Genomic DNA, 27,065 nt, shown 5'->3' on the forward strand with positions numbered 1-27,065 from the left:
TGGAGATGAAATTGCACTTCGAGGGAGGGGAAGCCCCCTCCCCTGGGACAATCCAGAGGCTCTCGCACAAACTTAATTTCAAGCTCTGTTGAAGACGGTGTTTGTCTTTTTTTTTTTTTCCTTTATGCATTCAATTTAATTTCTCAGGCAGACGTGTGAAAATGAGAAAGGCAGACCTTTGACTGTGAAGACAGCCCAGTGCCTGCTTCTTACAGATCCAGTCTCACATTGTTTTCCTCCATCACTGCCCTCAATAAATCTGTGCACAGGGGTTGCTAAAATGCCCTCCACCTCCCTTCCACGCTTCAGTGGAGACAGTTAAATTATTTTTTTTGCATTTAAGCAATCTGATTCATTTTTAATTCAGAACACACCCCAGCTTTCCACAGCTCTGTTTAAAAACAGGAGAGCTGTGACCTTGAAAAGGCTCGGGCCTGCTGGCACCATGAAGTTCTGATCTGAACTCTGCTTTCCAGTCCATGCTTGCTTGCTCTCTTGTGAGAAAAAGGCTCGTGGTGGTTTCTGATCCACCCGTTTTGGTGATGATGGCTGAAGGGGAAGGAGAGGAACTGCATCTGGTTTTGGAAGGCTCCTGAGGGAGACGTTCCTGGAGATTCAGCTCTCCCAGCCCACACAAACACGTGCTCTTTGGCTCCTCTGCAGACAGTTGATCTGGCTAATTGTATGTTAGTTTTCCAGTCTCAAGAGCATATACACACACAGGTAAGAATACAGATCGGGGTAGGCTGTTGCCTTTCCAGCTGACCTGCTGCTTCTGCCCAGGATCTGACACAGGGTGACAATTTTTTACAACTAAGCCCTGACTGCGAGGAAGTTAGCAGAGCCGCCGGTGCAGGACAGTTCCAGTGGGTCCGGCTTCTCCCTGCCTCCGAGAGAGATGGAGGCAGACAGGCCTTGCCCAAGTTGTTCCTACATCGTGATTTCCTACTGTCACCCACGGGAGGATCGCAACCAAAGCATAAAGCATAATGCATAAAGCAGTACCGGGCCCTAAAACAATTGCTGTCTGCAACCCCAGGTCATGCCATGAAAATCTCGATTCCTTTGTTTGTTTCATGGTTGATGCAGGGATTAATTCTTTCCTGTCCGTGGCATTGTACTTGCTGGAGCTTTCGGCAGAACAGTAAGCGTTGCTTTGTTTTACGGAGGGGAAGGCAAGCAGGGTGGGTTTGCCGTGGTCACGGAGGGAATGGCACAGGGAGGAGGTAAATGGTAGAGACTCACAGCAACGTGCAAGAAAAGCAACCTTTGCAGCAGCAGCATTGGGGGGGGTTCAGTAAAGCAAGACTTTGCCCAGCCAAAAGAAATGTAATAGTTAACGAAAGATAAGAACAGATAATTTGCTGATCAAATAGAGCTTGTAGTCAAAGATTTATGTATATTGCTAAATGTCCAAACCGCAATATTGTGTAACCACAGTAAGCTATATCCTGTTAGGTTAGCTGTAGACCTTGAGCGATATCCTGTTGTGATAACTGTAAACCTTGAAATGTACTTATAAAGAAGAAATGCATAGAATTATGTAAAAGACGAACAAAATACGCAAGCGCAAGAGATAAAGCCGCTTGAGGAAGACCTACTGCCTTCATCCCGGGACCACCCAAAGAAGAGGACCGACCTCCTAGCAACAAGACTGAGTTTGCGCAGAAAGGACAAATGACTTAAAAGCAGGGAGGAGACTGCCGAGAACAAGGAAGTCGCGGGAGGCATAAAATACGGACTGTAATTTCCTGAGTTCGCGGACCGTTGGTGGAGCAGAGACTCCCCGGCCGCCCAGCGCTGCTTTGCTCATTTGCCAACAATAAATTAATATTTTTAACTTAAAGATATTTTTGGTCCCTGTGACTATAACAGAAACGTTAAATACATTTTTTTATTTTAAAAACCAATTAAGTTAAAATTAAATGTGAAATGACGACAATCCCGCTTCGCCCGGTTTGGGAGCCGAGCACCCAGCCAGCGGCTACGCCTCGGAGCGGGACGGGAGGCTGAGCTAAGGGGTGTAAAATTGCCTTTTTCCAACTCCCCTCAGTGCAAACCCAGCCTTTGACCTTTCTTTGAAAGCCTGTAGGAATTTATTATCTGTAAGACTTCTTTTCCTCCGCCAAACTGAAGTGAAAACGGGCGACGCGTTAAGAACCCGTTAGGAGAGCAGGCAGGTGGACTGAGCGCGCAGTCTCGTAAGCCCCAACTCATTAAGAAATCAGCCAGTAAAGGGATGGGTGTAAAAGCCAAAATTTTTATGGGCGGTGAGGCCATGTGAGGAGGCCCCTCGCTGTGGAGGCTACGCTGCCGTAGTCCCTTCTGGCGTAGGTAGCGAGCAGCGTATTAATTAGTCACCTCTGCCCAGTTCAATAACGAATTTAGAGCCGGGGCAGCGCTGTGGGTTGAGAGAAGGGCCGCGGTGCGGCCGCCCCGAGCCCGGGGACTACAACTCCCAGCATGCCCCGCGGCGAGCACCGCCCGGCTGGGCTCCGCCCAGCCCCGCTTTGCATGCTGGGAGCTGTAGTCTCGCCGGAAGGCGGGCGAACGGCTGTGCGCGCGGGCTCCCCCACAGGCAAAGCAAACGGCGGGGGGCGGCCGCCTGACGGTTGGGTCGAAACGACCGCGGCGTCGGGCTGGGGGGGGGGGAGCGGAAGGCCGGGCTGCCGGGAGCCTCTGGGAGGCGGTTACAGCTGAGCCTGTCCCCCCCCCCCGCCCCGCCTTACGTGGGCCGTCCCGCCGGGCCTCATCGGCCGCCTGCCGCTCGGTCGCCAGTCGGTGGGTTCCCTCAGCGGGCGCGTTTCCCGCCGTTGCCTCTGCCTCAGGGAGCCTGTCCGGCGGGGGTAGGCGTCAGGGTGTGCCGCCGCCGTGGCTCTTCTGCCTTGAGGTGGCCTTGAGCGGCTGCTTCTACTCCCGCAGCCCGCCGTGAGGAGCCCGTAGCGGGAAGGGGTGGGTTGGCGCCGAGCCGCCTGACGAAGCCGTGCTGGAAGAGGGGGCTGCCGCCTCGGGAAGTGTGAGGAGGAGGAGGAGGTGGAGGTGGTCTGGTGTGCCCAGCGATGTAGCCCTGAACGTAGAACGGCAGCTTGTGGAAGGCGGTTAAACTCCTCACCGGTCTGGTTCCAGAGCATGGGTTAAAAGCTATGTCCCTCTCTCGTGTCGAAAATCCTTGCTTTCTGCTGTTTCTGTTTGTCTTCCAAGCCATATTTATCCTGATACTCTACCGAGGTGGGCCTTCGAATGTGTTTCGTGGATTTTTGGACTCGCATCAGGTTCTGGATTACTCCAAAACTCATGATGTGTATACAAACCTCAGCTTGTTCACCCAAGCTCCCAGTGAAGAAGCTATGCCGTACTGCTCAGCGCAGTCACCAATATTTGGTAGGTATGAACCGGTAAGTGTTTGAAATAACCGCTTTGGTGCGTGATAATGTTGAACGCTTTGTAAGTTGTACGTTTTTTCAAACTTTTCCACTTTTTTAAAGTGGTATCCTGATGTAATACTTACTCTGGCAAAACTTTCTTGTGTTAATTAACTCATTTTTATTGGTTATACGAGGAAAAGTATTTTACTGATCTAAAAACTAACAATATTAAGGATTTGGCTACATAGAGATTGTAGAACGAGTGAAAACAGTGCATGGTCTTAATACCAAGTTAGTAACACTTTTTTTTTTTTTTTTCTTGGCGGTCCTGTGTAAAATATGCCAAAACTTGTGCTTTGGTAAGTGCATAGTTTTGACCTCTGACTCACTGTAACTTCTGGGTTCTTTGTCTCAGCCTTATATCAAGCTCATAGTTCGATATAAATTGATTAACTGATTAAGTTGGCTTTAAATATCGTTTGTATGAGCATGTAGCTTGGCACCTTGCTCTTCATGGTGATCTTTTTGGTCTATGATTGTTTCACATCCTTTAGACTTAGAAACTTCTTTAAAGTCTGGTCACAGGTTAATTTGTATTTACACCAGGACCAAATTAGAGCTGATCCTAGAGGCAGCATTCATCCAGCTACTGCATTAAGTAAATACAGAGTCAAACCTGTAGAGCATGGTTGTTGATAGTAAAGTGGTGCATCTCTGGTATTAGTGAATCAGTTCGACTGAGCCACCCAAGAATGGATGAGTTCTGTAAGCATGTGCTTACCGCTGGTTTGGGGACACCTGCTTCTTAGAGTACTGTGTAGTAAGTTACCCTCATCTGGTTTTCCATACTACACAGTTTTCTGCATGTGTAAGTCTTGCATATAACTAGTCTTGGAGCACTACTTAGTAGTTGCCCTGCTGTTCTAGGAAAGCTGATCACCACATGTGGGGCACAGTTAAGAGCAAATGGCTGACCTTGGTTCACAGGTGGAAGTATTGTGGAAAGCCAGTGCTGGGGTTACTCTTGTGTCAAGTTGCTTAATTCAGTTAGAGAACTCTGCTGGGATGCTTTGGATGAGCCTTTTTAGACTGCAGTCTTCATAATGCTTGTTCTTTTGGGAAGTTTTCTTCCTTTCTCTGTTGCTGAAGTTAAATGAAATATGTGCAATATGTATGATGAAATTGTATGATAACTTTTGGGTATATGCCTCAGCATTTCCCTTGGAAACAGCTCTACTAAGTAACTACTGACATACTAATAGGACAGACCCTTTTTGCACAGGTGCCAGTCCTAGTGGTCTTAGTTAGTCTCTTCATCACTAGCTACAGCCCATCAGTTCTTTTGGGAAGGTACAATTCTGTGTTTCTGACTTAATTGTTTTATTTGAAAAAGAACAGCAGAAATGTGCCTGTACCCTGCTTGTCTCCGCTACTGATGAGAATCCGCTGCCCTGAAAAGAGTCAAATGATAAAGCTTTGGTCTCAAAAAAAAAAAAAAAAAAAAAACCAAACCAACAAAAAAAAACAAACCAAAAAACCCAACAACAACCAAACCCAAAACTAGGTGCAATTCTGTGCAGCTTGCAGGCAAACCATCAGATAAGCAAGAGTAGTGACGTATATGGAGGAGGCAGACGCAGGGTAAAACTACACTAATCAATGCTCTTAGAGCTGTGAAATCTTTTTAAGACCTCTTCTTCTGCCCATTCCTGAGAGTGCTGAGAACAGAGGGGATTGGCCTGTATGTCATACGTTGGAGCTAAAATGAGAATGTAGTGTTACTTATAGACAGAAACCAACAGTAAGTTCACTGGGAGAAAAAAAGAAAACAAAGCAAAGTAATTGTGGAAGTTTTGCTGCATAAAAAATTAGAGTTGAGCATATGAAGCATTGTTGCTGTGAAGCACAAATTATTTGGAGCATTGATACAGATTCAGCTTAAGAAAAATGAGCAGTCTGCTACAACTTAACTTTTACTTGGTGATATTCCCCTTTAAATATGAAGTAAATTATTCCTTCTGGTATTACTATATACCAGCCTCTTCTGGGTGGTTTGGGTTTTTTTAACCCGAGAAATGCATGCTACTCTGCAAGGTAGTTGCCCTTTGTTTTGTATGTGAAGGGCACATATGAATAGATGTATAAATACTTTATAAATGTCTTGATTGGTTGTTATCGTCTTCTCTCATGGGACTGATCTCTCTTGGAAGTGTTATATCAGAGATAACAATGTCTTTTAATTTTAATTTCATAAATTCCATTAAATGAGATTTCAAATCAATTCTTGAGGACTCCAATCTCCAATTCAGAGCTGGTAATAAGTCACTGTGTCCACTCCAAAGTGTGTTAAAGTAGCTGGAAGAATGCCAAATGGCTTAAATGGTTTCTTCATCAGGGCTTTTATGAAGTGCAGCACTTTTTCCACTTATGTATATAGTAGATCATTTCAATAACTGTTGGAATGTAAGATTAGCTTGCAGTTCATCTGTCTTTTTCCTACCTACTGAATCTACAGCATCTTGGTTCTTCCAGGGCTGTGGAGCAGGAAAGTGTAATTGCTAAACACCTCTGCCTTGGACGAACTAGACACTTGCTGACTAATGTTACTTTTTTAATGCTTAGTGGTGTCCATTGAACCTTTTGTGACCAACAACTTGAAAAGCATTATACTAGATATTCAGTGTCTTCATTAATATGGTGAATAAATTAGTCAAAGGTGAATAAATTACTAAAAGGTTAAAGTTTCTACACAAATATCCAGTTGCCTGTTTCTTCCTCCTCTGTTTTTGGAAAAAGCAAAGTGTTTATATGCTAACTTATATGCAAAACTTAACAAAGTAGCATTTAAATTCAAAATCTGACTTTCTCACATTGCATGCAAGATGTGTTGTTTTGGTTCATCTTTTCCTCTTACCAGGAAGTAGCTTGATGATAGAAGACTCAGATTTAAAGAGGTACCTTACTTTATGCATGGTATGTGCTGAATGAGTTGGTTTGGCCCTTGAGGACTTTAATAGTTGAAAGTTCTGACTGTAACTCTGCTCTTTATCATTTGGTCATGTTATGGAAGAATTTTTTTTCCAAGCCCTTCTTATAGTAGTTACTCCCTTTCACTCCCATCTGTCATAACCTTTTAATGAGTGTGACCATCTTTTGTGGTAACGAGTAGCTCCTGCTACATTTTCTGAGGGATGCTCTTCTGCTAGAGTTTCTTCTCTCAGATTTAAAGAGAAGTAAAAAGGTGGTAATGCTGAGACTTATTTTCAGCTGCAGTTGTGGCAGCCTTGTATTCTGTCATTAGAAACTGGTGCTTAAATTAAGGCTGTTGGTCTGGTGGTTTTTTTTTTTTACCTTTCATTCAAACAGTGGTAAAATTATCCAAATATGACTCTATTAATGTAGTGTGTGGTGCTGCACTTTCTCAGTGAGGTATTCATCCATGGTACTGTTCCCATTCGTTTAGCTTTTGTAAGTTCTGCTTATTCTGGTTGAACTCAGTAATTATAGCTGCTAACTCTAAATGTGTAGCAAGTTGTTTAGAAGTCATGTAGTTTCTTTCTTAAGATGGGATAGATCTGGTCAAAATCAATAGATCCCCCTGATAGTCAAATATGTTGCCTAGAAAGTAAAGCAAGCAGGGAGTATGCTGTCACTGGCACCAGCTAACAATACAGACAGGGAATTGCGAGTTTTAACTCTACACACTAAATTTTCATATTAATTAAACACCCTCTGTGTGATGGTACAGGCACAGAAAGAGCTTAGGAACCAGGCTACGGAGAAGTTGCTTGGACGTGTCAGGGTGTTGATTCTGTACCTTGTCTGAATTGAGATCCTGTGCTTTCTAGAACATCTAAGACAGGGTTTTCCTCCTTTCCCAAAGCTGTGCGTTAGCAGTTTTGTTTTTCCCTATTTGGTACAGCCTGCAATGGCTCTGTTCACATCTGGGATTTAATTGGATTACAGTGCATTAGCCTTTTGTTAGTTGGGCAGGAAGGAGATCTGAGAGCCAGAATTTAGCTTGTAGCAAAGGATGTAGGGCAGCCAGAGGTTTGGGGCCATGTCACAGACTACCTTCTTTTTTTCTGTGTTTCCTTGGCGTATACTAGATTGAATTTCTGAGCTGAGTTTGAGGTATGGAGCCAGGCAGGTTGGGAGAACATGGCATCTTGAAAAACCTGAAAAATGCAAATTTTACCCTCATGAATCATATGCTTGGGTATGGAAGGAGACAACAGGAGTGAAACTATTGCACATTATCTTACTCATACCCTTATGTCCAAATTTAGATTTAATTTTTTGGAATTTAAGGATTATTGCTACAGAATCTTACTCTGCAATACAAAGAGCCCCGACTGCGTTATAGAAAACAAAACCGTGCTTTTGTGGGAGAACAGAAGGGATTAATTGCCTTTCTTATACCTTCCTTGGAGCAATGATCGGTAGTTGAAATCCAATCTGAATGTAACATTTCTTTAGCAAGCTCCAGTTGTCATCAAATCAGTGGTTAATGGTGCTTTAGTTAAAAGATCTGATAATCAGGCAGTTCATAAATCTAAAAAGCAACATAAACTACAGGTTAAAAACAATGTTGGACTGAAACGTGGTGGTCTTAAAGGCAGAAAAGGAAACTGTCTGCATAGAAGTAGGTAATAACATCATAAAATGTTAATCATAAGTGTGGCCTAGATTCATGGGCCCACAACGTGATTCTCTGAAGAACTACTCTTCTGTTTCAGGTACAAAGGTATGGCAACACACTCCAGTTTCCTACCAAGGGTAACACAGTCAAAATCGAATACCCCCTGCGTTTCAGATACTTGGGGAAGGACTGAAAAGTGATACTTAAGAGTCAGCTATTTGCAAGATCTTGCTGACAAGCAAAATTCAGGTTTTCCTTTTAAAAACAAACGAACAAAAGCCAACCAACCAACAAAAACAAACCATGAAGTGGGATTCACAGTGGCTAGACCTTTTTGACAGCATGAGGAATGGGGTCAGTGGCTGTTCAGACCAACCTTCAGGAAATGCCATTACGTGTGTTCCTTGAGGAAGGAAAGGAGACACTTATTGAGTATAGGTTTGCCTATCACAAATGTGAGCTATACCAACATCCACATACTAGCAAAATGTTTCCCAATTCTGAATGGACAGCTTGAATCTTATGCCCAATTTAGTCCCTAAGCCTTGTTAGCGCTCAAAAAAACCCCAACCCCCCAAACCAGCGGAGGAACATTGCTTCCTTCTGTGTCAGTTAAACAGGATGTGGGTGAACGCAGGCTCAATTTTCTTCGTTAGAATTGTAGCAGAGACTTGAATGCAAAATGGGCTGGAAGAAGTATCTTCTGGACTCACCTGCTTAAATACTTAATTAGATGTAAGACACACCCATACCTTTCCCTGCTCAAATGAAAGCTACGAAACACCAGGCCTAAATATTTGCTCTTTCTCTCTCAGGCTTCATTATCAGAAGTTTTTTGAGAGAATAATTTATTTCAGTGGTTTATGAGGGAGTCTGACTTCCAAGATACTGAAAACTTAGTCTTTAAGACAGCCATATCAATAACTATGAGCTTGGAAGGAAAAGAAAATCTTATTTGTAGCTATTTAAAAACCAAAACCAACAACAATAAAACCCCAACATCTTGCCTCACAGGCTTCTGGTGCAAAAAAATATTTTGTCTTTGGGTAGCATGGCCTGCAGAGAATTGTTGGTCCTACTTAAAACTGTCATTTGAAATTGTCACCTTTTGTTTTAGGTGAAGGTTTCTTCCTAGTTCATTTAAGTAATAGATTTTAATCTTGTTCTGCATTTGTGCTTTATTTTCTTAGAAATTGACAGTGGTTGGAAACCATTAAGACACACTGATCTGTGTATAAATATAACTCTTCCGCTAGTTCTGGAACCTTTTCTCACCACCCAGAAGGACAGGCATTTAAGTAATTGTAGAATTTGTTTATTCCTATTGTAACAATATGAGACTTGTGTTAAAATTGTGATTGACACTTTATATTGATTCTTTCTTACTTGTGACTTGTCAAGCTTTTTCCATCAGAAGAACAGAAGAATTCATATAAAAACACAGATTTATTTTTTTTTATTAGGTAAAAACTGTTGAACATACCCAGTATGCTTTGTATTTAAAATTGAGGTGCTGAGTAGAGGAACTGTCATACATAGTTTCTTTTGCTACCCTGTGCCTGTTCCTGAAAATGTAACATCTCTCTTCTTCCTTCTCAGTTCTGTCATCTGCTTTTCCCAAAATTTTGAAGTACTGCCTGCTTATCACAGCATATATAATTAAATAATATAGCCAATACAGACCTTGTGGCATGTGATTATAAAATCAACTTGAAACTTTAAGATAAAGCTAACACTTCCTAAAGCGTTTGTATTCATCCAGGCTTTAAACTATTTCTCCCCCAACCTGCTGAATATCCTTTTGGACATCTTTGTCCTTGAATCTCCTCTGAAAGAGGCTTAGAGACTTTCTCCATATGGGTGGTAAAAGCAGATACGTCTGTTCATCTTGATTCCTTTTCAATGCTATTCTTACAGTGAATACATTTATTCAAGGATCCCATCTAAGCAACACAAGACAGAAGGTTTGCTTGTGTAGTAGGGAGCCAATACCAGGAAAAAGCAAGCTGTGCAGGAGCTTGGTGAGACTTGCTGGCTGTGCTGGGACTCGGGATGCCTCTGGCAGGGTGCCTGCTGTCCTGGTGCTGAGCCTGGCACCCCTCAGTGTGGAGCCGTGGGGAGGTGACCCGCAGGCAGTGGTGGAATTCATCATGTGGGCACATCTGCGTGGTGGTGTTAACTGTTCTGTGGTGGGGCTGGTGTCTTAAGTAGTAAACATATATATAGGTTTGAATGAAGGTTGAGAAACATCACTGATCTTTTTTTTTTCTTTTTCTTTTTTCTGTCTCTCCTTACAGTTGGTCCATTAACCATCACCTTCAGGGTGCTCCCTAGTGAAAGAATGATCATCAAAAAAAATCCTTTTGTTCAGTCGGGTGGCCGCTACAGGCCACCTCACTGCTTGGCCCGCTACAAATCAGCCATCCTTGTAGCATACAAGAACCAGGAGAAGTACCTTCACCATCTTCTCTACTATATTCATCCTTTCTTGCAGCGCCAGCAGCTCAGTTACAGTATCTACTTGATTCAGCAGGTAAATCTAAATCAGATGTGCCTGATGGTGTAGCTGAACTTCCCAGTTAAGGGTTAGGTTCTGAACAAGAAATGGGAATCTTCTAATGTGGAAGTACCATTTTACGCATGGGTTTAGAGCAGGTTGGTTACGTGCTGTCCCATCTCCATGGCTGCTAATGATTGAAATATCATACCACTTGTTAAGATCATAATTCTGCTACTGATTTGTTCTGCCTTTTTTTTTTTTCTTCTAGAGGGATAAAGTTGTCATTAAGTGGTAACTTGTATTTTCAGCTGTTCAAGAGTTGGATGTGGTTTGTCTTGTAGCTTGTCAGTGTGGCTACTGAGCAAAACTGTTGAGACTAAATGCTAAAGTGAAGTTGGCTATTTTTAGCCTGTATCAGATAAAAACATCTGGCTTGACTCTGCTGTGGGGCAGCCTATGCAGTTCAAACAGCCGTTTTGAACTGACGTGGAATGGTGTTGCAAAAGATCAGTAGCGTGAGAGCAAGTTTTTGATTCATTAATTGAAACTGATGGTTGATTGGGAGGGAGGAGGAGCTTTTTTGTTTGACCAAGATCATTTTTTTTCTCATTTCTAAGCTTTAATAAGCAGTAGTCAGGGCAAAAGTGTTGATGTGCAGATGTACAGCTAAGGATTGACTTACTGGTCTCTTAAAAGTCAGCCTTCTTCAGGAGCCTGCGGTATATAGCCCCTGACACAGCAAAGCTTACAATTGCTGAGAATATTGTGAAGAGAATGGATGAGATTTTCAGAGTCTGGGGCATGGAATTTGTAGCTAGTATTGATTCATTCCAGCGTCACTCATTTGAATAAGGCTTTTTGACTAACATAAATTTTAATTGAGTTATCCTCTTTGTTGTTTTGGTGAAGAAATGTAGGTTTTCTTTTCCAGGTGGGGAATGGTACGTTTAACCGAGCAAAGCTGCTTAATGTTGGTGTCCGGGAAGCCCTGAAGGATGAAGACTGGGACTGCCTTCTTCTGCACGATGTCGACCTAGTACCTGAGAATGATTATAATCTCTATGTTTGCGATGAATACTATCCCAAGCATATAGCTAGTGCCATGGATAAGTTTCAGTACACGTAAGTGCCACCATGTGCTTTGGATGTACGTATCCCAACTGGTTCACTTTCTGCATAGAAAGTATGAATGGGGGCAGTGAAAGATACAACCTTTAAGAGGTTTTCTGTTAGTTTTGCAGTAGTGACTTCACCAGAAAAGGGTATTCTTGCCTTCAGTATTGAAGCTTTTTTTTTTCTCTTTCTCTTTTAGTCTGCCATATAAGTCCTTTTTCGGGGGTGTATCTGCTCTGACTCCAGAACATTACATGAAGATGAATGGGTTTCCAAACACATACTGGGGCAGTGGTGGTGAAAATGACGACATTGCTACAAGGTACTTATGCACAGGACAGGCTTAAAATAGAAGGGAGCTGGCTAGTTAAACATGTAGCATTACCGTAAGAAAGGAACTAAGGTGTTCCTTAACATGCTTGCAGTATCATTATAATCCAGAATGCTGTTGGCATTGGGAATGGTTAATGTCAGAAGATGTTCAGAATCTATGAATCCACTCATTGTGTGCTGGGAGGACAGAATGTTACTTCACATCCTTGTGCCTTCACTCGCTCTGGAGTGCATTCAAGGGGTTATAACCGCCCGTGGTTGACAAGTGACTCCATTGACATTAACAGCCCCAAGGGAAGGGTGGAATCTGCAAGCTTGACAAATAAGAAAACCAAGAAGGTACTTACTAATTTTCAGACAGTTGGGAATGTAAGTTATGTTAAGGGCATCTAGGTTGCTCCAAGTATTACCTAATCACCAATATGTGGAATTAAGGAACACAAGGAATTCTAACTTCTGTCTTCAGTGCTGGGTGATGGAGAAGCCTGTTTACTACTGTGAGTCAGTGACAGCAAGATCTGATGTTTTTTCTTATGCTTGAGTTGCCATGGCAGCAGCATGCTATAGAAGTGAATACAATGAGTTTAGTTCCAGGTACTCAGCCTAATGCAAATTCTTCAAGTACAAAATCACAGCTGTAGCTTCTTTATTCAGCTTTGTAGTTGCACTGTGCACCTTCATCATCCTGCATTGAGGCAAGCTCACGGGCAGTTCATAAAACTAAACTGATGATAAAGGCCTTGTGTGTGTTTTGGTCTTGCACAGCACGACAAGTTACACAGTTTCAGTGGAATGTTCTGTTTGAGGACTGCAGGAGCTTTTACAAAGCACTATTCTGGGAACTGAAAGTCAGATTTTCTAACGTACAATTCCTCCTTTTCCTTTCAGAGAAACCTAACTAAAAGGGTGTATGATTGTTTAGAGATTCAGCATTTACTAAAGGAATAGAATGCCAGGAAAATAGATTTTTTACATCAAACACTACAATGCTGGGTCTATTCAGCTGTTCTTAGTGCAGCCTAGGCATCTAGTGGGGTTTTCAGTACCTGTGGTAGAGAGTCATGCCAGTTATGCATAGGAGCGCACTTCCTTACAGAAATCTCCTAAGGCAAGTAGGTTATGTAGATCCCAAAATAGCCCTTTCTTGAAGGGACGTAAATCATGTGTCGTTTCTCTGAAAACTTATGCTAATGATTAGCAGTGTTCTGGCCCATAGGTACATGGAGGCCATGGACAGTGCCTGCTCATGATTTAATCACACACTGATGTCTCAACCTGCAGAAATTAGGAATGGGCTGACTGTTTTTGAATGGCCAGGTTGATGCACCTACTGGGATTTGGATTTTAGGAGGTGCTCAAGCACTTCTTACCATGTAGCAACAAAATTAATTAATATTTGAAATTGGACATTGAAATGTCAAAAAACCCCATCCTGTGTGAAGATTTTTTTTTGCTGGGATACTGCTTATTAAAGCAGAGTTAGTGAAAAAACATGCTGACTGCTATTTATATTATATAGTACTGCAGCCTGACAACTATTAGTCCTAGCAAACACCAGGATCTACCTTTAATTAGAAGAAAATACTAACTGGAACCACTTATGTGTTAACTTTATCAACTACAGGAAAGTCTGGGTTTTTTTTCTTAACAGTAAATGAATGTATTAACTGTTTCATAATATGCTTTTAGTTTAATCTTGTAATGCAAAATCTGTAACAGCAAAGCTAGTTTAGTGTTCTTGCTTTTTCTTGTCTTTTTGACTGAATGTGCAATAAGCTTATGTTCAGAAAACAAGAAACCTTGTCTAAAACTCAATCTGAAATAATAGTATGTCATACTGTCAATGAAGTGGTGTAATCATTTGATGGCTCTAGACTAGCAAATATTTTCAGTTCTGTAGCCTCTTTCAGCTCTTTAACATTCCTGCTTCAGTGCAGCTTGCTGCTGTACCAGATCTCCCTGGAAGGCAATCACACGTTGCAAATGTGCAGGTTAGATAACTGCAGTTGAGCAAACATTGATTCTTACATTCACAGGAATTTTCTCTGTGTAAGAGCTGCCCTGTGATAACAGAGGTTTGCTAGCCCTAGCACTATTACAGGCACTTTGGTAAACTAACATAGATGCCATCAGCAATGAGTTGCTTGAAAGTCACTCAGAATGCTGTTTTTACGAGCTCTGTTCTGGAATTCTGAGCCTTCAGTTCACTTTTATCTAACTGTCCTGCAGCTGAGCAGCTCACATTTGTTTGTCTGGTGCCTGTATTTATCACTAATCTCTTATGAAGCCAGTCCTGTAATCAGGCCAACTGAATGAATGGCACTTCTCAAAGAACAGAGAGAGGCTTAATCTGGATCTGAAACTCAGGACTGGCTTCCTTTCAGAAACTGCAAGTTTGGTGGTTTGTTGGGGTTTTTGGGGGTTTTTTTTTGGTTTTTTTTGTTTTTTTTTTTGTTTTAAGTTTAGGTGATGGACCTCTAGGCAGTAAAAGCTCTGCTCTTACAAGGAAGTGAAAATAATGCCCAATTGTCAGATTCATGGGAATTGCTTTTGAATGCCCTGTATCCTGTTGTTCTTTCCCTGCTTGCTATAATCCTCTTTGTACCCTGTTGAAGCATACTGCAGCTGGGAGCTTTCTAGCCCAAGCCCGGTTAGAACCTGCTAGAGAAGATAATGCGGCACTGTGGTGGTGTTAGACTTGCTCCCTTTGGCTTCTGCATTTTGCTTTGATTGCATTAACACTGAAAATGATCTCTGACTTTGAACTTCCCTATAACTAAGCCTAGAAATGGCATCTTTATGCTTAAGCAAATATTTTGTTTGTTGTTTTAAAGGATTCAGCTAGCAGGAATGAAAATAGTCCGGACATCACCCCACCTTGGACGCTACAAAGTGATGGACTACAATGAAGAGACAGAGACTCAAGAGCCTTGGGGAAGGTAAGTAAGTGTTTGGGGGGGCAGTTAGGAGGCTGCTCTTTGCCTTGTGGCAGGTTGACCGTTACCATCATCTTCCTCAGAACAGGTAGTAAGTGTACCTAATGCCGCTGCTTGTTTTTCTGCTTTAATGTGGCTATTTAAAGGTGGCTCCCACTCAGTTTCAGCTAAATCATTCTGTATCTGTCTCTGCATTCCTCCCAGTCTCCTACTGTTAAGGACATGTGCTAGCTAGGAAGCTAACACATATCAGACTTAAGCATCAAATTATTCAGGGAATAAAACTTAAAAAAACCCGACCACTGCCTGCTTTCTAAATAGGTAGAGTTCAGTTTGAAGAGGCACTTTGCTACAACTTCCCTGTAATAAAAACTTGTTCTTCAATTGGTGTCGATTTACAATGTGCCATTAAAATAGCGGAAGGCGGTAATCTAGCTTGAAGACATGAGGAAGGTGCTGTGAGACCTTAGCAAAGACTCAGTTTTATATAAAAGAGCTGGAGGAGGGTGTTGGGTCAAGTGTGGTGGAGGCTTCTCATACTGACAGTGCAGACTTCCCTCTGTCACCTCAAAACCCAGGTTTCCATAACAACCCTGTCTTAAAACCTACCTACAGCAGCCTATGTGCACCACTGCTGCAAGCCTCCGTGTTGCACTCCCAGGTCTCTCTAAGCTGCTGACAGTTTCTTGGTTTTTTGTGGACTGTAGTTGCCACTTCCCTCATCTCCCTGTCTGACAGGTTCCAGTCCAAATTGTCCTCCTTTTAGAATAGTCAGCATGAACTTACTCTAATCTGTTTAGTCTTATAAAATGCCTTCTCTCTCTAGTGTGTATTATGTGAGAAGAATTTTCTTGGGGCTTTCCTGCTATATGTTTTCATCTGCTAAGCCCATGCCACCTTGGGAAGACTATTTCTTCTGCAGCTTCAGCTGCAAACATCAGCTTTGTTGTTCTAACTGCAGGTATTGTTCCTTTTTCAGGCCTACTTCTCGACACAACACCAGAAAAACATGGAAAGATGATGGAATGAATTCATTAGAGTTCAAGCTCCTTTCCAGGACAAAGCATCCTCTTTATACCAACATCACTGTTGACATTGGATACGTTCCCCCATTTTCTTAAAGAGAATGAAAACAAAAGCAGAGTTTGGGCTCAGCGTGGCAGCATGTGTATGGGCATTCAGCCTCTACCTCCTGTTGTGGTGTGGAGTCTGCACCACCTGAGACTAATCCTATTGTCTTTCATGAATTTCACTTTTCTTCTTACTGTTTTAGAAGAAAAGGCCTCAAGAATAAGGTATGATAGCAAATAAACAGGCTGTGGCTTACTGTAAAAATTGTCAAAGCACTGTAAAACTAACTACTGAGCTAGACCTTTGGGATCAAGGTCTCCTTGACAGTAAGCTGACCCAAGTTTTCTGGAACTGTTGTTCCATAGCTGGATAGCTCTGTGCTGCTTTGTACTTAAGTGTTCAATGGGATGCAAGCCATTCTGTCAGATGGGCTTCTGAAGTGCTGTACTTTGAGAAAGTGTTGAAGCCAGTTACTGTTCTGTAAATATCTTTTGTGAATTTGAGTAGAATATATGGAGTTATGTGTTTGGATTAAGATTTTCTAGAATATTTAAGAAGAGTGTAATAAAGGAGAAAGTTGCTCTGAAATGAGGCAACACCAGAGCTTAAGTCTTTGGTTTTTTCTGGCCTGATCCACCTGTGTTTAAATGTTTCTCTTGTAGCTCTAAGTAATTCAGGCTGAATGGGACCTGAGGCTGTCACCTAGTCTAACCTCCTGCTCAGAGTAGGGAAATAATACCAGATTAATTTCAGCTGTTACTCAAACATTAATTATCTTTCAAGGTTGATCTGTCTTCAACATAAAATACTAGTTTTTCCTCTAAGTCAGTCAAACATGTCAACAGTGGAGCTGTGACCCTGGCACGAATGCATTCATACTTACCTGACTGTGTCAGTCTCACAGTCTGCCCAAGACCTCGCCCTTTCTGTAATCTTGCTTTCTCTGTAAAGTCAGGCAGTAGCACTGCCTACCAGGTCCAGTTATTTTGCAAGCATGACAGGGTATTTTTGCTTGGTACTTTTAGGTACTAAAATTCCCTGTTCACTGAAAAGCTGCATCTATCCCACTAACAACACCTAAGAACTTATTTAAAGCTTTGGTCTTCTCTACAGTTGGAATAAAACCAGCTAGAGAATCATCCTTCAATATTACAGTAAGCAGAAGTTGCTTTTTGTAATGTAATTAATATATTGTATCCTAAAAGAAACTCTCCCACACCTGGTTTCCCATTTACCTGCAAGGGATGCATAACTGACAAGCAGGTGTAAGGACAGTTAAGTATAATGCAGTAAGGAAAGTGTGCTAATTAAGATTTTAGCAGAAATGCTGTAGCATAGTGGAACAGTTAGTTATCCACAGACTTTCACCAAAAACAAGAATCACAAATAATAATGGCCTGCGTATGTATACAAATATGCACTCTGATAACAGTGTGGTCCAAAGCATTAAAAAACACAGACAGGAATTTCTCTCCCTATGACACACTTGGGGCCACTGCATTTCCTTCCAGATCTCTCCAGAATAACACCCAGCCTGCAGCCTACTGCAGAACCGAGACTTTCATTTTGCCACAGGACACCTCAGCAGTCCTGCAGCAGGGTGAGCTGAGCTCATGAAGGACAAGAGAAGCCTTTTGAATGCAATGGAGTGTATTTATTGAAAGAGTTTTAACATCTCATCCATTACCATTATTGCCCTTCCCTCCCCCATAAGCAGTTGTTCCTCAGGCTGGAAAAAATTAGCCTTTCTCAGCAAGTTGGTAGTTGGTGAAGAATTCTTGTGCTTTTAATGAGAAAAGACTGGCCTGGTCCTTTTGAAGTCATGGCAGTGTTGGCAGTGCTAGGCAGCCTTCCCCTTACAACAAATAGGAAGTTTAAGAACAGTTGCAAGAACAAATGTTTTTTCAGGAGAGTTAGTTCAAGTCCTTCCACTGGACCAGCCCAAACAAGGACACTTTTGCAAATGTCCCAGCAGAAAGTGCATAGAAGATCGTGAGGACCTGTCCCTCAGGTCAGTCCATAGCCCCAGTCCTCACAAAAGGAAATAACCAATCAATTAGATGCTGTCAAGAAAAAAAAACAAACACCTTTCTTCTGTGCTATTGAAGTACTCGTTCAAGCAGAGTGACAGGAGTCATCTGCTGTAACAGCAACCACAAACGAGATCTGTTGCCATTTCCTATAACCTGGGTGGTGCTCACCCTTATGAGACCTTGGGCTGTGTGCTGAAATCCACTGTGATGTTGACATATAAAGGGTTATGTTCCACTGAGAGCAGTTTATATGAACACGAGTTCAGCCCATCTGTTTTCCATGTTCTCGACACCTGACGTAGAAGCTTCATCCTGAGGACAAAGAGGAGAAAAATCTTCATTGACAAGCATGAGAGAGGAGTTTTGAGCTCTTTCCCACTACTAGTAAACTTGGAGGCAGAGCTACTGCCTATCTACTGGGAACATAAAGTCATGCTTTTCCTGTCCTCAGCATGGACAATTGGACATGGGGAAAAAAGTCCTTTGGTTTAATCTCTGAAACCATATGCTCAAATCATATCCATGTAACTGTAACTGGAAGTTTCTCAGGAACATCACCCAGTCAGTTCTAGGCAGATCTCACGTACGGAACAACAGCTGCCAGCTGTGAACAGTGGTGTCACAGGGCTGTCCCCCCCAGCCCTCTGGGTACCACAAAACACCCGTTTGGCCTGGAGCAAAGAACTTGGCCCCCAGGTGCCTGGCTCCTACCCACACACCAAGACAGTGCAAGGTGGAACACTGTTCCTGACTCACCTCTCTCCATTCTCTTCATTGCCGTGGTCTCGTTTGTGGAAGATCATCGTGTACCTGGCTACATCAGCAGACGGCCTCACCACTCTCATCTTCTGCATCTCAACCCTGGAAGAAGGAATAGTGCATGAGCAAGATGTCACCTATAAACAAGCTCTTAAGGAAAAAAACCAACATTTGGAGACTCATCTCTTGTGGATGCCGTGGAAGCAAGCACAGAGAACTGTAGGAAACTCATCTGCATCTCTTCCACAACCCATTTTGCCAGAGAAATGGGGCTCAGAGGTGTGTTTCTGGAGAACAGGTCCAGTAGGGTGACAGATACCCCTTTCTTTGAACAGAAGCAGGTAGCTACTACAGCAGGTCATGTAGAGCTTTAAGTACACATTATACAACAGAGTACACTTAGATTAGTATTGTCTGGTCTAGTTTGTACTGCCCTGTATTAAGCTAGGAGGTCTGTAGCAAGATTCCACATGTTTTGCAACAAGTTCATCTCAACTACAGCAGTAAAGCACCTATACTTGATAGTTCTCCACTTAAAAAAAAAAAGCAAGCTTGTTTTCTTTTTTAACAGTTGGCAGTCAGCTGCAAAATTTTTACTTGTTCACATAAAGAAAAATTTCTTTCTGAGAACAGTGCCAGAAACACTAAGCCCCATGCAGACATCAGGCACTTGATTGGAGCTTTTGGCCTTAAACATATCTGTGGAGCACAACAGTTTTGCTCTGTCAGCAGAAAGGGCTAACTTCATGACAATGGAATTAAGGAATAACCCAGGTCTTTGCTAGTCACATCAGCAGCTGAAAAGAGCAATAGGAAACAGAGAACTGAAGAAACTGAGCCCCTTACAGATCTCCTGTGACTACTTGTAGCAGTAAACTATCAAAGAAATACAACAGATCATCTGAAAAATCTCTGTGATGCGCACCTTAGGAAGGGGCCCAAAAGAGACAATCACATTTAGCACAGAGGCAAAACAGCAGGACCTAAGAGCACTCGGGCCCGAGTTCTTGAAGATACTGAAGGGGATGCTGCCATCTGCCGTCTTTGCCGAGGAAGGCCGCAAGGATCTGTCCGTACAACCACCCACCGAGACAGCAAGCTTCCCATTACCCACCACTGCAACCTCTGTAACCAGCCCAGTCCAAGATCCACCCGAGAGGGAAAGGCGTGAGCCAAGTCCAGTTGCAGCGTGCACTCGGTCATACAAATTGGTTGCCACACCAAGACCTCAACAGCTGCAAAGTTACGAGGTGCCACGCACAAGCAAGCATCACTTTTGATTCCAACCATTTGCAAACATTGTAGAGACCCTCAGTAAATCCTGCGGATCTGCTGCACAGCTGCTTCTCTGCTGCCCACAGGAACATTTGAAAGAACACCACTACCACCTTTGCTCATTAACGGTGACACTTCTCGGGAAGCTGGGGAATTAAGATGGTACCAAGCTATCCCCTACCACAATAAAAGCCATCTCCCAAGAGGTCACAGGGAAGTTGGTGTCTCTAGCTAGGGGTAGGGAGAAAAAAAAGTTATGATTAAGAAGGGACAGAAATCCATGTCTCCAGCAGAGATTTTAGATTTCTTGAGGTACAGCTGAGTGATCTGCTGAACTGACACAGAGAAAAAGTTTCCTTTGGAAGTTCCCAATTTTAACAGACTTGATTTCACCAGTGTAATTATTTACCATCACCAGGGATACGAATTTTATGTAAACAAACATTTGGGGGACATATTTAAGCAACTGAAAAGGATAAACACTTAAGAATGACAGAGCATACCCAAGTTACAAATTGACAGGCTCTGCCAACAGAGCTTGCAGGGTTGTGGGTTTTTTCTGTTGGTTTTGGTTTGTTTTTTTTTTCCCCTTCCTTCACTAACAGCAATGCAGGATTAGAGGTTTCTTCCTGGGCAAAAGATCAACATAAAAGTTTTGTTGACTACTTTGTCCCACTAAACCTTTCAAACTATCAAGTTTCTCCTACTTTGACAGGCATGTCTGCAAAACAAGTTTTAACAAGAGCAAAGGGCATATGCATATATATGCAGTCTTTCTAAAACTAGAGTTATTCACTATCTTAACTATAATCAACACCACCTACATACAAACTAAGCCCTGCTTGGACTAAATCATGGGAGTCAATGAATGCAAAAAACCCAATCCCACCAAAACACTCCCACACTCTTGCAAAGTATTGGAACGCAATACATTTGTGTCTCTGGTTGGCTTGTTTTGTTTTTGTCTCAGCCACACAGTATTTGTATTCTTGCTTAGAAGCTGGTTATAACGGAAACGACAAGATTGAAGTCTGGCGTGTGATTTGCCGAAAAAAAAAAAAAAAAACCCCCAACAAACCAAAAACCAAAAAACCCACCAAACCACAAAAAACCCCCACCACCCTAACAAAACCCACACCCAACCAACAATGCTGTCAGGAGGAGGAGCAGGTCTCAGGCGTGCCTAACCTTTGCAAAGAGGAAACTGTTCACAGAACTGCATCTGGCACTCCAAACCCCCACTGCAATACTGTTCTGAATTAAAGGCTCCTGTAGTGCTCCACCTTTGGAGGCTAGGTGTGAAGTCATGCCAATTTTTTTTTATGTATTTATTTTTTTTAAACCAATTCCTCCACCCTTTAACATCCATTTCCCTCTAGCTTTTTTTTTTTTTTAATTATTTATTTTTTACCTGATTCGAAGGTCATCATCTTCTCCACCCCAACCCCAGTACTTGTTAGAGAATCCATTCACCTTGGAAAACTGATCTCTTGTTAGAGCAGTTACACCTCCAAAATATCCCCGGTACCGTAACCTAGAAGTACCCAAGAAGAGAGAATGAAGAATTAAAAGTCAAATTCTACCAACAATGAAAGTATCACCCTGAAACTCTGGATCTAGACTTGTCTTTCATAGAGTTCAGGGCACACAAATCTATGAAGTTGGTCTTGTTCTCTTCCTCTTTTCACAAAAAGATGGTGATTTGCTTTAGGCCAGAAAAAGTCAGCTCTCCAACTGAGAACACAGAGCCTTCTTCAATAGTTTCTCTCTCTCTTCACACAATTCCCCTTGCCAGCCAAAAAGACGCTTCACCTCAAGGACTCTCATGAGTAGAAAAGCAACAAAGCTATGCAGTAATATAGTGGAGGCTTTGCAATAATGACAGCAAGCCACCATCTATCTTAAGAGCTGAATCTGAAAATCTTGGAATGAAATCAGATCCCAGCAAGGGGGCATGTGCTATGGGATATTGCAGGACCAATTCCAAGGTAAGCTACAGTGCAAGTTACTTAGTAACCTAATGTAATGGAGCTCAGCTCTAAAGGAGATTAATTTCTAACTTCTACCTTCCCTGTCCTAGAAACCGCATCTACTTTAAAAAGGTACTGACATACCATGCTTATTTATCTTCTTATACCATTTTGCTAATTGCTTTTCATGATACCCTCCTCTTTCTTGGCATTACAACACAGCTTCTACTACGTTACCGCTGCCAGCTTCAGAGGTGATGTGCACATGGCTGCAGATCACATTTTGATTTCTAGATGTATGTGAATCTAAACAGATGGACAAATTGCCAGGGCTAGAAAGTATCCATTATGGCAGTTTACATGCCAGACAAGCAAAGGTGCAATGCTTCTTATTATTTCTGTTTTACCATGAATCTAATTTAAAAACACCAAAAAAAATCCCCCAAAACACCACACACAACCTCCCTCAGACTTTTTCCTGCCTGATTTTTGCTCCTGTCATAGCATCCCAGGAGAACTGCAGAGGTTGAAGGGGCCTCTGGGGATCAAGCAGTCCAACCCCTCTGCTCAGAGCAGGGTCTGCTAGAGCAAGTTGCTGAGGACCTTGTCCTTTCAGGTTCTGAGCATCTCCAAGGATGGAGACTCCACAACCTCCGTGGGCAACATGTTCCAGTATTTGACCACCCTCACAGTAAAAAAAAAAAAGCTTTTTCATATGTTTAAATGGAATTTCCTGTATTTCCATTTGTGCCCATTGCCTCTTGCCTTTCACTGGGAAGGGTCTGCCTCCACCTTCTTCACTCCCTTCCATCAGGTATGTACACACATTGACAAGATCCCCCTCTGCCTTCTCTGCTCTGGGCTGGTAGAGCCTGTCCCAGCACTCTCAGCTTCTCTTCACGTGTCAGATGCTGCAGTCCCTTAATCATCTTCATGGCTCTCCTCTGGACTTGCTCCAGTATGTCCACGTTTTTATTGTGCTGGGGAACCCAGAACTGGACACAGCACTCCAGGTATCATCTCAATGGTGCCGAGTAGAAGGGAACAAACACCTCCCTCAACCTGCTGACAACACCGCTCCTAATGCAGCCCAAGATGCTGCTGGCCTTTGTCACGAGGGCACATTGCTGGCCCAGATCCTCTTCTATAAAGCTGCTTTCCAGACAGATGGCCTCCAGCACCTACTGGTGCATGGAGTTACTCCTCTCCAGGTGCAGGACTCTGCATTTCCCTGTGTTGAACTTCTTTAGATTCCTGTTGGCCACATTCTCCAGCGTGACACAGTTCTCCCTGGCACATCAATGACCCCTCCAAGATTTCTATCTTCTGAAGACTTGCTGAGGGTGCAATCTGCCCTATCATCCAGGTTACTAATGAAGATACTAACTAGTACCAGCCCCAGCATCAAACTCTGGAGTAAACCACTAGTGACTGGCCTCCAGCTGGACTTTGCTCCGCTGATCAGAACCCTTTGAGCCCAACAGTTCTGCCACTTTTCAGTCCTCCCCACTATCCACTTACTAGTCCATACTTCTTTACTTTGTCAATGGGGATGTTATGGGAGACAGTGTTGAAAGCCTTCTTAAGTCAAGATAAACATTATCCAATACTCCTCCCTCATCCACCGGGCTAGTAAAATCAGAGAAGGCTGTCAAGTTGGTCAGGCATGACTTGTGAACAGACTGGCTTAATCACCTTCCAGGGATTAAAAGCTGAGGTTGACCAGCCTGTAGTTCCTCAAATCCTCTTTCTTGCCTGTCCTGAAGATGGAAGTGACATTTGTTTTCTTCCAGTCCTCAGGAACCTCCCCCAATCATCATGACCTTTCAAAGAGAACAGAATGGCCTCACAATGACAGCAATCAGTTCCCTTCGCACTCATGGATACACCCCATCAGGTAACATGGTTTTATGGTGTACACCCAGTTCAAGTATTCCTTAACTTGATCCTCCTCTACCAAGGGTAAGTCTTGGTAAGTCCAGACTTTTCCACTGGTATCAGATACCTGGGATTCCTGAAGGCGAATCTTGCCAATAAGGACCAAGGCAGATAAGGCATTGAATATCTTGGCCTTTTTCTTGTCTTTTGTCACCAAGTCCCCTGCCACACAGCAGGTACACGCTTTCCCTAGTCTTCCCAGCAGCTGACGTACCTGTAGAAGCCCTTCACGTTGCCTTTCATGTTGCTTGTGAGACTCAACTCCAGAGGAGCTTTGGTTTTCCTAACCCCATCCCTGCACGCTTAGACTGCATCTTGTGTGTCCTCACAAGTCACCTGACTCTGCTTCCACCTCTTTTATGCTTCCTTTTTCTGTTTTTTTTTCCTCAGGAGCTCCTTGTTGCTCCATGCAGGCCTCCATTCACCTTTGCCTGACTTCCTGCAGGTGGGAATGGAGCATTCTTGAGCATGAAGGAGGCAACCCCTGAAGATCCACCAGCTCTCCTGAACCCTTCGTCTCTCCAGGTTCATCTCCCAAGTGATTCTTCCAAGCAGATCCCTGAACAGGAACACGAGGGTTGTGATCCTGCTATTCGCCTCATTCCCTCCTTGTTTCTGACCTTCACATCCCTGACCAGTTCTTCCTTGTTTCTAAGTATAAAGTTTAGCAGAACACCTCCCTTCATCAGCTCTGATCACCAGTGTCACGAAGTTATCACCAATTCACTTCAGAAATCTCCTTGATTACTTGTGCCCTGTAGTGTTGCCCTTCCAGCAGATACCAGGACGATTAAAGTTTTCCACAAGGACCAGGGCCTGTATACATGAGCTTCAACTGTCATTTGCTGGGACTGTGATATTACTTCCCAAAAGATGGTGTTATCTATATAAACATACAAAAAAGATTGTTCTAGGCAGATTCAGTATCTCGTGCTCTACCTGTGGTTTATTCTACCTCTAGAATGTTTACTCTTCCTTGCTCTCTCCCCTTTATCTCCTCTCCTAGAGGGGACAAATGATAAGGTAGGGGAGGTCCTATCAAGTTTTAATTATGCATTACTACCTTGAGACTTCTGCTATAGGTGCTCTAGAGAAATGCAGTGAACAGGTGGAATGGACAGCAAGGAGGTCCCATAAACAGCAACAGCAGGGAAGTGCCCTCCCCGGCCGTGCTTTCAGGCTGCACTGCCAGTCACCAACAGTACCACATCCCCCTGCTCCAGCAGCCTGGTAGGGTTTGGGAACCGACTGCCCACCCACACATCCACATGTGCACCCCACTGCTTGCTTATGCACCCCATTATTCCCCTACACCACTGGAGAGGCAGACACCGAAGCAGCCAGAGCTGTAACCAGGACAGTGCTGCCCACTCAACCCTGCTCAGGCAGAGCAGAACTGGCAGGGCCCAGGCATATCTTGCTCCTAGGTGACATTGTCTGCAAAAAATGCACCTCTGTAACACTGTTCAACCACCTCTTGCCTGAGGACAAGAGAATATCAGCTCCTTTGGGATTTTAAATATTGGACTGAAGAAACCATACAATAGAAACAGTCATTAGGAAAGGATGTTGTGCTGGTCTCAAGGAAATAGCTTAGCTAAGAGAAAAAGTTTTCCCACTCTTACCTCCAAAGTTTTAATATATAAACGTTTTTTCTAAAGAATCTGAGGTGTAGTTTATGTAACTAAACATAAGGTACTTGCTCTCCAAAGGAGCATGGCTGCTAAGATTACCACGCACTGCATCACCATAGAAAACATCCCCCTGGAAGAACAAACAAACAAAAAAACAGGAAAGCCACAAAATCCCCACATTCCCGCCCAGGATATTTTGTGTTAATGCAGAACACGTATGACTTCAGTTTTCACAACCTTGTCTGAGTGACATGTCTCAGTACACTCACCTCAGCCTAAGCAAAACACTGAGGTCACCCAACTGGGATTTCAACCTGTGGTCTCAGCTCAGTTTAGGTATCATTCTTGAGCTCAGGCTCTGAATTCCTTCAGACGTACCCAGGAATTCCCTTGGAAGTAGAGCATTATTATCCCCACTTCCCAGATGCGTAAACAGAGGCAGTGGACACAGAAAAAGTATGAATCAAATTCAAACCACCAGCGTCCTAGTGAATACTGGTGCAGGGCATTCGCAACAAAAACATTTTGTCCGTACTCTTTAAAGCCAAAGCTTAAAGCTGACCTCTAACTAACAGCTCCTTTCCACAAACAGGAGAAACCTGAGGAAATTAATAGTAAGAAGATCCCTTAGTAAAAGCAAGAATCCATCTGCATGCTTAACTAACTTGCAGTTACTAAGGCACAGGAGGTTAAGTAAAGCACCTCAAGCTTTGTGCCATGTTATTAGCCTGGATTCTACACACCTGTCAATTAACAAAAGCAGCATTTCTGTTGCTTTGGTGCACTGATGATCCTGGAGGCCTCAGTGTTCTTTCTGCAAGACACAGCGCTCCAAAAGCCTGTCATGAGCCTAGTTCATTTGTGCTTGTTCCAGTTTTCACTAAGTGACTGGGAAGTGAATATTATTCTGTATAAGAATTTGCACATCCCACCTCTTTCTCATATATTTAACAAAGGAAACCCAGAGGTGAAGCAGAGCTTTACTTCAATGTACTTTGAGATCAGCTTTTGAAAAGCCCACTTCTAATTAATATTTAGACTGACATGACATAAGAGGTGAATCTTCAAAGAAACAAGTTCAATGAAAACACTCTAAGTCATTAAATTCACCAAGCTCAGAAGCCCTTTTTCTCTGAGGTGGACTGAACCTGACTTTTCACTTTAAATTATTTATATCATACTGGCACTTAGGGTACCCATTTAAAAATCAGAACAATCCTGTATTGGACACTGTCCAGCCAAATAATTAAAGGACAACCCTATCCCTTGGCAAATTCTCATACTTGAGCTCTCAATATCAGCCGTTACCTCTTCAACAGCAAAAGGGAAGTGGCAAGTTTTATTATAGTAAGATCACACCCTCAAATCACAGGACCAGGAGACTGCAAATGCATTCCTAGCTCTGACAGAAGGTCTCTGCACAACCTCTGGCATGTTGCTTTCCTCTCAGAACACCCTCTACCTCACCCCAGGAACCAGAACGATGACAATGATCA

At 43.0% G+C, this 27,065-nt stretch overlaps 2 protein-coding genes and 1 long non-coding RNA gene across 9 annotated transcripts in view; 2 read left to right on the forward strand and 1 right to left on the reverse strand.

Annotated features, from left to right (window-relative positions):
- Nucleotides 1-808: 808 nt before the first annotated feature.
- On the forward strand, nt 809-16,256 carry LOC128144748 (beta-1,4-galactosyltransferase 3-like). 2 transcript variants are annotated; one of them, XM_052793963.1, is made up of 7 exons: nt 823-1,144; nt 3,202-3,381; nt 10,305-10,540; nt 11,439-11,629; nt 11,820-11,942; nt 14,788-14,892; nt 15,869-16,256. In XM_052793963.1, the coding sequence occupies exons 1-7, from the start codon at nt 1,048-1,050 to the stop codon at nt 16,008-16,010; spliced, it is 1,074 nt and encodes a 357-aa protein (XP_052649923.1). In that variant the 5' UTR covers nt 823-1,047; the 3' UTR covers nt 16,011-16,256. The 2 variants fall into 2 exon arrangements, with proteins under 2 accessions (XP_052649924.1, XP_052649923.1); XM_052793964.1 differs by lacking the exon at nt 11,820-11,942 and having other exon boundaries at nt 809-1,144.
- A 5-nt stretch (nt 16,257-16,261) lies between these two features.
- On the forward strand, nt 16,262-21,907 carry LOC128144752 (uncharacterized). The gene is made up of 3 exons (XR_008236184.1): nt 16,262-16,440; nt 17,472-17,560; nt 21,823-21,907. It is a non-coding gene; the product is annotated as an uncharacterized LOC128144752 (long non-coding RNA).
- B4GALT4 (beta-1,4-galactosyltransferase 4) overlaps nt 17,593-27,065 on the reverse strand; it is a 34,318-nt gene continuing 24,845 nt past the window's right edge. For all 6 annotated transcript variants that reach the window (XM_052793965.1, XM_052793968.1, XM_052793966.1 and 3 more), the window contains 3 exons: nt 21,439-21,561; nt 18,750-18,854; nt 17,593-18,305 (listed from right to left, as the gene is read on the reverse strand). In XM_052793965.1, the coding sequence (XP_052649925.1) occupies nt 18,164-18,305; nt 18,750-18,854; nt 21,439-21,561 (370 nt within the window). In that variant the 3' untranslated portion in view covers nt 17,593-18,163. The remainder of the gene's footprint in view (nt 18,306-18,749; nt 18,855-21,438; nt 21,562-27,065) is intronic.

This window comes from Harpia harpyja, chromosome 8, assembly GCF_026419915.1.
Source record: "Harpia harpyja isolate bHarHar1 chromosome 8, bHarHar1 primary haplotype, whole genome shotgun sequence".
Classification (NCBI taxonomy): domain Eukaryota; kingdom Metazoa; phylum Chordata; class Aves; order Accipitriformes; family Accipitridae; genus Harpia; species Harpia harpyja.

What these genes read in the sequence shown, in the direction of transcription:
- LOC128144748 (XM_052793963.1), top strand. Translation starts at nt 1,048, where the DNA reads ATGAAAATCTCGATTCCTTTGTTTGTTTCATGGTTGATGCAGGGATTA. An exon ending in AGCGCAGTCACCAATATTTG is followed by an intron (nt 3,382 to 10,304) that starts GTAGGTATGAAC and finishes CTCTCCTTACAG; the next exon opens with TTGGTCCATTAACCATCACC. An exon ending in ACTCAAGAGCCTTGGGGAAG is followed by an intron (nt 14,893 to 15,868) that starts GTAAGTAAGTGT and finishes TTCCTTTTTCAG; the next exon opens with GCCTACTTCTCGACACAACA.